This window comes from Rhagoletis pomonella, unplaced genomic scaffold, assembly GCF_013731165.1.
Source record: "Rhagoletis pomonella isolate Grant_MI unplaced genomic scaffold, Rhpom_1.0 Rhpom_scaffold_00007, whole genome shotgun sequence".
Taxonomy (NCBI): Eukaryota; Metazoa; Arthropoda; class Insecta; order Diptera; family Tephritidae; genus Rhagoletis; species Rhagoletis pomonella.
Window position 1 is genome coordinate 56,572,814 of NW_023458561.1, and position 9,013 is coordinate 56,581,826.

Here is a 9,013-nt window from a genome sequence, read left to right on the forward strand (position 1 = left end):
TTAGTGTGGATACAGTACAAAATACGCGCGTAATAAATGATCCGCACTATATGAAATCTATTTACGGAATGAAGCTTTGACGATGCTCCTTGTTTTGCACCTTGTGACCTTGAGCTACATTTGTATGTTTGTATGTATTACAAAGTATCCGTTGAGAAAATTGCATTTGCTATTCTATTCCAAAATAAGAGCGAGCAGTAATATAAAAACAACAACCAACACTTGTTCTCAGTATTCTACAATCCGGAAGATAACATCAAAATCTTCTCATCAAATAATAAACTTCTTCTCCTATGCTGAATACTATCCTGCAATCTAATTACACCCCCTCAACACTTTTAGATATTTCTTTGAAAAACTGATAAGACCAATAAGATTTCAAAAGAATGATCGTTTGAATGAGAATTGATTAATGTGGCCACACTAACCAATATTTGCACTGAGGAATTTTTTATGAGGAATTTCCAAGTGATTTGCTTTAGGTTTGTGTCTTAGCTGTTCAGCTGTTTATTTACTTTTCTTTTTGACATTTATCTAGGAATGTCAGTGGCATAAATACATAGTTGATTTTCCTCGCATCGAAGCATCGCGACTTACATCGATATTTGTCGATGTATCGGAGGGCGTGCATCGATGCATCGATACGCTGAGAGTTTTCTTCCACTATGGAAATTAAACATTTAGAACATTTCTGTGTATGCAGTTTTACAGCTCATTAAATTTTAATATAACAAAGTACAAGTAGCCAAATAAAAAAATATTAAAAATCAAAAGAATTGAAACTTGCATTTTGCTTTCTTTAAAGGTAATCGCACGAGGCGATTTTGCGTTCAACTTTTGCTTCCAACTCACGCAGGATTGCAGGAAAAAAAAGTTGAGTGGCTAAATGTTGGCTGGCGACCAACTTTGTTGAAAGCGATTAGTTGAAAGGCCGTTCAACCAAAAGTAGAATGAAAAGTTGAACAATGCAATGCATTTTTTTATATTTTTATATTTTTAGCCATTCATTTTTTTTTTCGTACAACCCTGCGGGCGTTGAAAGCAAAAGTTGAACGCAAAATCGCCTCGTGCGAACACCTTTTTTGATTTTCAGACAAAGCAATGTTTGGCCGTTCGATGTACTAGATATGTCAGTTTACAGAAAACATCGATGCATCGACTATGTAAAATTCAAGTGGAAAATTTTCGATACATCGAAGCAAAACATCGATATTTTCGATGCATCGATGTTTTTTCGAAATCCCTACATTTAAAACCCTTTGAGAAAAAACGCGCTTGTGGAAGATCGAATTTCTGCCCGCATAGTAAACAAAACTTCGATTGTTATTAGTTACAAATAACAATGGCTACAACTGATGAGAAAGTAGATGCCAAGCCCAACATACTAATTACAGGTATGAATGAAAGCATAAAACCAACATGCTGGCGGCTTATGGCCAGCACCGTTGAATTGTCCGCACTCTACTAAGTACATAAATATTAATTATGTTTTTAGGAACACCTGGTGCAGGAAAGTCTTACTTATGCGAAAGAATAGCCGAGCAATTAAAACTCAATTGGCTAGATTGCTCCAAAATTGCGAAGGAAAACGATTTTGTTGAGGAGTACGATGATGAATACGAATGTCCTCTACTGGATGAGGACAAGGTATTTAAGTTATTATTTTAATGCTACAATAGAAAGTAAATAATTGAATGTTTTAATTGTCTATAGCTTATGGATTACATGGAACCTTTCATGCAGCAGGGTGGCAATATTGTCGAATACCATGGCTGTGATTTCTTTCCAGAACGTTGGTTCCAAGCTATTTTTGTTATAACTTGCTCGAACACACAGCTTTTTGATCGACTTAAAGAGCGCGGATACAATGAAAAGAAACTTAAATCTAATCTTGAATGTGAAATTTTCGGAACAGTCCTGGAAGAGGCTCGTGAATCTTATAAACCAGAGATTGTTTTTGAATTAAAAGGAGATAGTAAACTGGATGCTGAACAAAGTTTGAAAACTATTAAGAATTGGTACAAAGCATGGAAGCGGAAGTAGTTTGTTTTTGTAGTACACACGCACAATTGATTATACGAATTATTTTTAGGAAAATAATAAACGTTTGTATCAACATACAGTGCCCGACAAAAGTACTGGCACGTGATTTTTTCGGAATTTATGTAAGCAAAGTTTTTTATTGTTATTTATTTTCGAAAACACAAACATAAAACCTTTAAACTTTGTACAAAACTCAGGAAAATTTTATATAACAAATTGAAAGTTTGAGGTTGCTAGAAAACTGCGTTCATTTTTGGCAAGTTTTTTAGTGGAAGATTTTGCTCATTTTCTCCATACAAAAAATAATTGTTCTATAGTTTGTACGAAAGAACGAGCGTGAAAAAAATTGCCAAAAATCAACATGATTTTTTAGCAACTTCAAACTTGCACTTTGTTATACCAACATTTAATGGCTATAAAACTGCATACTTAGAATTTTCTTAAAAATCTGAATAGAAAGTAGCAGATTAGTGTGCAAATGTATTGAATTTTCCTGAGTTTGGCACAAAGTATAGAGATTTAATTTTTATGCTTTTGGGGTAGAATGAACTGAGTTTTTATTAAAAATTATCGAAAATAAATTATAATAAAAAATTTTGCTTATATTGCGAAAAATTCACTGTGCCAATACTTTTGTCCGACACTACATAAAAAAATATGTACCATACTTCCTTTTGATATCAGAAATAAACTTGTGTGATAAATTTACTTTTGTTGCAAAATATTGAAAGAAACTCCAAAAATATTTGTTATATAAACATAAATGTATTTATTAATTTACTATGAACTACGTACTATGCTTTTGCGATAAATTATAAATATATATGTACATTAGACTGCATCACTCCCCATACAAAAAAAATCAACCGGTACTGTGTTTCCATTGGCATTATGAAATCTATTATATGCAGATTTTTTAAGTTTAATCTGTTTTTCATCTGAGGGGATTTTTTTCAAAAAGTTCTTTAAGAAACTATTTTTATTCATAAAAACCTCCGTTTTTGGAGGTATTTTCAAATCGGTCTAGCTCACGTAAATCTTAACATTTTTCCGAAATATTTTGGCGGACATCTTCAAATATAATAAATTTTGTAATCCCGGTGGAAAAGCCGCAACTTCTTTTGGTGATGCAACCATGCAATGGATCTAACCACAATATATAAAACGGGGCGAATCGTTTTGTGCTGATGAAAATTTAATTGGCGTCAATGACGGATGACAACCGAACTTCAGTTGGGTTGCCAGTGGCTGAAATGGTATTACAGATGCCAATGGGCTTTGATCGCTGTTATTTTATTGTTATTTATTATTATTATTATTATATTATCTTCAACTCTATACCACTTAACTATAGTTGCGATTTATAATATATACATTTTCATTTCAGGTTGCGTTGCTATCCATAGTCGGCCCATTAATATCTAACAAAATGAAATTAAAACCATGACTTAACTCCCACTATTCGAAAAATAAAAGCTTTTGACTACGTTCGATGATTTTTAAAAAAATCCTGTTCAATCGATTCACATTCTCGAAGTTATTTCCAAGCTGCAGTCGAAAATTGAGCTAACGAATTTTCCTGCCCTGGATCTGCTAAGGCAAATATTGTTTTTTTCAATACTTTCGAGCATTTATCCAATCCTAGTCATCTTGAACCGCAATGGCCCATCTGGAGCGTACATAAATGTGACTGCATAATCCAAAGGTTTGTGATTGTATTCCAATTTGTAATTTCGAAGAAGCTGTAAAAATGGTGAAATAGAGATGATTTTTAATAAATATACATGCATGCATATGTACGTATGTATGTTCGTACATTTCGATAGTTTGGAGTGAAAAGTTGCTAAGTCCACTTTCTAAAAATTTATATTTTGAAAAATTAAAAATTCTTCGTTTTCTAAAAGCAAGGTTTTATTCCTAACAATTTCTATTCAGTGATACACAGAAAATTTGATAAGTCTATAAGAGATCAACAAGTTTTCATCGGCGTTGTGGAACTTGATTTATTTGGTTGTTTTGCCTTAATTTTTCTAATTTGGTTTTTGGTAGTTTTTTCTCATGATTCAATAATGAAAGGTTTTGTAAGAAAAACTTTCTCTCGCTCTAATTTTATCAATGACACTCCCACCCTACTCCTAAAAACAAAAACAGTGATATTTCTTTTCCAAATATCTTTGCAAGTTTTAAGAACATTTTTAAATTGTTAGTAGTGAAATTTTTACTTTTTAAATTTGAAGAAATGTTTGTTCTTCATTCGCTGGCGCCAACAAGACAAAAAGTGTGAGCATCGTTGGACTACAGAAATTCAATGTAGGCTAAAGAGACGAAATTTTCTTAAATGCCGAAATATATTTGTCGATATTCGTGGAGACCTCTTGATTCTGCCAAGTCGCTGTAAAGTAAAGCATGCAATGGTTTTGGTAAATGAGCCAACGAAGGTATTTAGGTATTGTCCTCCACAACACACTCCTGGTGTCTCCGAATGAGGCTTTGACGCAATATAATATTGCCAAACCGCATCCATAGGCCCAATCGTCACACGACAGCTCGGTTTAGTCAATGGCGCGATGTATGTAATTGCACACTTAAAAGGTTTACGCACGAGGCGAATGTTGGCTGGCGACCAACTTTGTTGAAAGCGATTAGTTGAAAGTAGAATGCAAACGCCTTGTTGTATAGTCTCCCCAGAATATTAAAAGTGCGACATCAAAGAATTCGAATTACCATATTCGAAACAATCGAGCCATATCCGCGAAGGAAACGTAAGCTCCAAATTTTTGTATTTGCCGTTTTTTTTTGTTTAATAAATACTGCATATTTTCCACAAACAAATAGCTTCTTCATATCCATCATCTGTCAAACAAATAGAACAAAAAAAAAAGCTGAAAGTGGACCCTCCATTCTCGAGTTAAATAAGCTTGTTTAAATTAAATAACTAAATCAAATTCGTTTTTGTTTTAAAATACCACCATTCACTATTATCCACACCTTTTTATGGAATTTAGCTCCCATTTTAGGAAGTGTGATTGAATTCTTCCCCTTTTTCCCCTGCTTCCATAAACCATCCCTGTGGGTGGGAGTGCCAAATTTTAGAAAAAAGCTACTTACAAAACCTTTAATAATTGAATCATGGTTTTTTCTCTGGTTTGGCTGTTTTTTTTTTATTAGAAATTATTGAATACTGAATGCCATAAATGAATTTTTCAAATTACTATTTTTAATGTAACATATTTATATGCGCATATAAAAAGTAAATATGTGATGGAAGGCACAAATACTTCAATAATTTTTGATTTCCAAAATAACAGCTATAACTTCTACCAAAATGTAAATTAATCAGCCTTATCATAAGTTTCATTTTCCCCGAACCACTTTTTACTCTTCGTTTCCATAGTTTTACTATGGGCGGATGATAAATTTTCGGGAGAATTTTTTTTTCAGGCAAAACTCAGGATAAGGCAGAATGTTGTTTTTCGACAAAATTTTAATTAAAAAACCCGGCATTAAGCGCAATCAAATTGTTAAATTTTTGTCTTTTGTAATAAGTTGTGCTTTTTGTCATAGATTAGTGGATAACAAATTTGGCCTTTTTTCAATTTGGTTGTTTTTTCTTCAGATTTTGGTTGGTTATTTGTATAACTAGTGGCAATCCTGAGTATAGTATGGAAAGGGCGTATCACACATCGTCGCTGAAATGCAAAAAAGCTTACGTAATTAAAATTATTGTTGCATAAAACCAGGTTGGGACTTATGCGAGATAAACAATCAAAAGTGAATTTTGGATTTTTAGTTAGTTACGGCTTTTTGTATTCGAGTGACAATGTGAGTTACGGCCCTTTCCATACTATACTAGCGATATATTCCAAATATGAACCATATCGGGCCATAAATATGCGTTTTTAAAAATATCTGGATACCTGCGGCACTTAGCGGATTAATTAATCTTTCACATTGAAATGTCATCGAGTTCTGAGCTAAATTTCAAGACTCTAGCTCATCGGGAAGTTGGTTAAAAATTGATTGCAAGATTTGATTACACACAGGCGTATTATAATAAAAGCTTGTAAGAAAGCTGTAGCTCGTGCGAGTATAAACTATTTTATTACCTAAATACTTTTAGCATATTAAAGAAAAAATTGAGAGCTCTAAATTCCTAGTCAGCGTACCTAACTTCAACTCACCTTAGCCAGCAGAATTTGCATCTCTAAGTCTGCGAAACGTCTGCCCAAACACATTCGCGCACCATACCCATAAGGCAGCGATGCGAATGGATGTAAATGGTCACCAGTGCCACCTTGGCTAGCTTTCAACCAACGCTCAGGTTTGAAGGTTGCTGCATCTGAGACAAACTCCTCCATTTGCCCGGTAACCAGTGTGGGGAAAACCGCTTGCACCTGTAATTGAAATTGGAAATACACTGCACTCGGAAATTTTATAAACTACTCACGCCTTTGGGTATCCTGTAGCCGCAGATGACTGTATCCTCCTGCAGCGTGCGACCATTGCCAATTACTGTGCTGTACATGCGGAATACCTCTTTAATAAACGCTTTTAGGTAGTGCATCTGTTCAAGTCGTTGAATGGATAGTTCAGTATCTGCATCAGTCAATACCCGTTTTAGTTCCTCACGCACTTTTTCTTGTTCGGCAGGGCGCGTTGCAAGCTGATAGAGGATGGAACAAACGGCCATTGATATCTAAGTACATACGTAGATAGAGAAAGCAATGTCTCTTAATTACAAAAGAGTTTTTTTAAAGTTTGGTAAATTTTCATTACTGTGTCTATGCCCACTAGAATCAAATCCAAAGCCATGATTGTGGCCACTTTCTCATTTTTCTCCGCAAGAATTACTTTCTCGAGCAAGGATGGTTCGCCGTCGCAACTTGGACCCTGCTGCTTCAAACGATCTGTGGCATTGCCGATGTACTTCATACAAACCCTGTTTTGGATGTTAAAAAAATAAAAGTTAAAAGTTAAAAATAAAAGTTACTTACTCCACGAAAAAGTTCATATTTTTAACATAACGCGCCCATAACGGTGTGGGAAAATAACGCCAATATGGAGCTTTCAGTTCAAGTGTAGCCACATTGCGCAGTGCATATTTCGCTGCGTCGATTATCTGTTGCGGCTCGGACTCTGGCGATAGATTAGGCTCTAAGCAACCGAGTCTTGTATCGAGAGCAACTCTTCCAATGCCTGTAGAATGAAAGAGAAAATAATGCTTTGTTGAACATAGAGGCTATAAAATCACGAGTCCAAAAAACTAAAGGTTTACTAATGAAAGATTTCTTCACTCACACTCCAGCGACCATTTATGGATTTCGTTATCAAAGTCCTCTGGTAATTCTGAATTCTCGTCTAGCAGTTGTTCACAGCGTTTTAGAAAATCATTTGTCACCACTTCCAGGGGCTCCAAATACCGTCTGATCGTTGATAACTGTAGTACCGGCTTTTGTACTCTTGAACGAAATTGACGCCAGGGTTCGCCATGACTGTACAAAAGCAAAAAAGATAAAGATCATCTTTAGTATAATATAAGTAAACTATAGCGCTATCCATTTGATGGTTTCAAACAAAACCACGAACGCAATAAAGAGCCCATTCTAATTTGGTTCAAGTCAAAATCTGTAATGGTAATAAATTTATCTCCGATCTAAAAAATCTTCAGAATCCCCTTCGTAATTCCAGTCTTAATCTCACCACAAAATGGATAACATTTTACTACTTAAAGCTGTGAATATTTACGTACACACCCACTACTCCTCCGATGTCCTCAAAGAAATCTTTGCGTATTTCACTTTTATATTTAACTAAGCTTGGCATGGAAGGGCGAAAAGGCGTTGAACCCTCATTGCGGTAACACTGTGAATAAAAGAAATAAAGTAAATTTTTTTTACATTCATACTATGTAACATAAAATTTCGTATATACCTGTATTTATTAAAATATAAATCGTTAGCTTACACATACATATGACAATCAAATCTGATGAAAATTTGAATATTGTCCAGTCCGCAAAATATGCGAACGTGGTTAAAGTTCGTTATAAAAATCGGATTTTTCTATAATAACTCTTTGAAAGTGTCTTTGAAACCATTTTTAAGGATTATTCTGACGGAGGTCAGGATTGCTTTCATCTTTGTCTGAAAAAGGGTCGGTCATCTGGCAATTGCCATATGTAGGAAGTTAAGTGCCGGGTCCACAAATATTCACAGCTGTCGATGTTGTTTCAAAACCGCCCATCGACCAGCTGCAAAATTTTGAACTTTAACTTATTTTGGACGACATCACATTTAAGGCAGGATATTCAATGTAAGTTGTCACTCAATGTGTTGCTTTTAAGAAGTGCATGCATGCGTACTTTTATTTGCACGACTGAGTTGGGTGGAACAGAGTCCATAAATGCATTGTATGCAATAATTTATGTACCAATGTGCATGTACTTACATATGTACATATGTAAATAGTTATATCAATATCTATACCATATGCTGCATTTACGAAAAATATTTATTACTCTAATGGTTCATAAATGACACAAAAGTAAATATGTATGGTTAGTAGTAAACATTTGAGTAGACACTTGTACACATTTGAAGTCAATATTTAGGCATATGCATTTGCAATAATTCAATCAACGCATTGAAAATGTAGTTACATATTTATGTATGTCTATCCACAAAACAACGATACCTGCCACTCCATCTGAGCGATTAGCTACATGCGAATACATTACAGAAGAAATGAAAATTTTAAAGGAAAAAATACTATCTAAACAAAAAAAAAACCGTACCTAAAATATATTTCTTATTTGTTAATGAGAGAGCAAAAGACATTCAATGATCGGATGATTAACAAATATATAGTCCCTAGGTTAATGCAAAATTAAATTTCTGTGGTATTTATATATTTCCACATAAAAAGAAATGCCGAGGTTTGTGGAGCTACATATAATAGAAATCTTTTTTTT

At 34.3% G+C, this 9,013-nt stretch overlaps 2 protein-coding genes across 3 annotated transcripts in view; one reads left to right on the forward strand and one right to left on the reverse strand.

Annotated features, from left to right (window-relative positions):
• Nucleotides 1-1,252: 1,252 nt before the first annotated feature.
• On the forward strand, nucleotides 1,253-3,826 carry LOC118743145 (adenylate kinase isoenzyme 6 homolog). Of its 2 annotated transcripts, XM_036475678.1 has the most exons (4): nucleotides 1,253-1,394; nucleotides 1,496-1,647; nucleotides 1,714-2,018; nucleotides 3,431-3,826. In XM_036475678.1, exons 1-4 carry the CDS (start codon nucleotides 1,343-1,345, stop codon nucleotides 3,447-3,449), a joined length of 528 nt encoding a protein of 175 aa, XP_036331571.1. In that variant the 5' UTR covers nucleotides 1,253-1,342; the 3' UTR covers nucleotides 3,450-3,826. The 2 variants fall into 2 exon arrangements, with proteins under 2 accessions (XP_036331571.1, XP_036331570.1); XM_036475677.1 differs by lacking the exon at nucleotides 3,431-3,826 and having other exon boundaries at nucleotides 1,714-2,165.
• The window catches only part of LOC118743141 (probable cytochrome P450 301a1, mitochondrial), a 50,764-nt gene continuing 45,404 nt past the window's right edge, over nucleotides 3,654-9,013 (reverse strand). Inside the window, exon 9 of the mRNA XM_036475671.1 lies at nucleotides 3,654-3,785. Within this exon, the coding sequence (XP_036331564.1) occupies nucleotides 3,675-3,785 (111 nt within the window). The 3' untranslated portion in view covers nucleotides 3,654-3,674. The remainder of the gene's footprint in view (nucleotides 3,786-9,013) is intronic.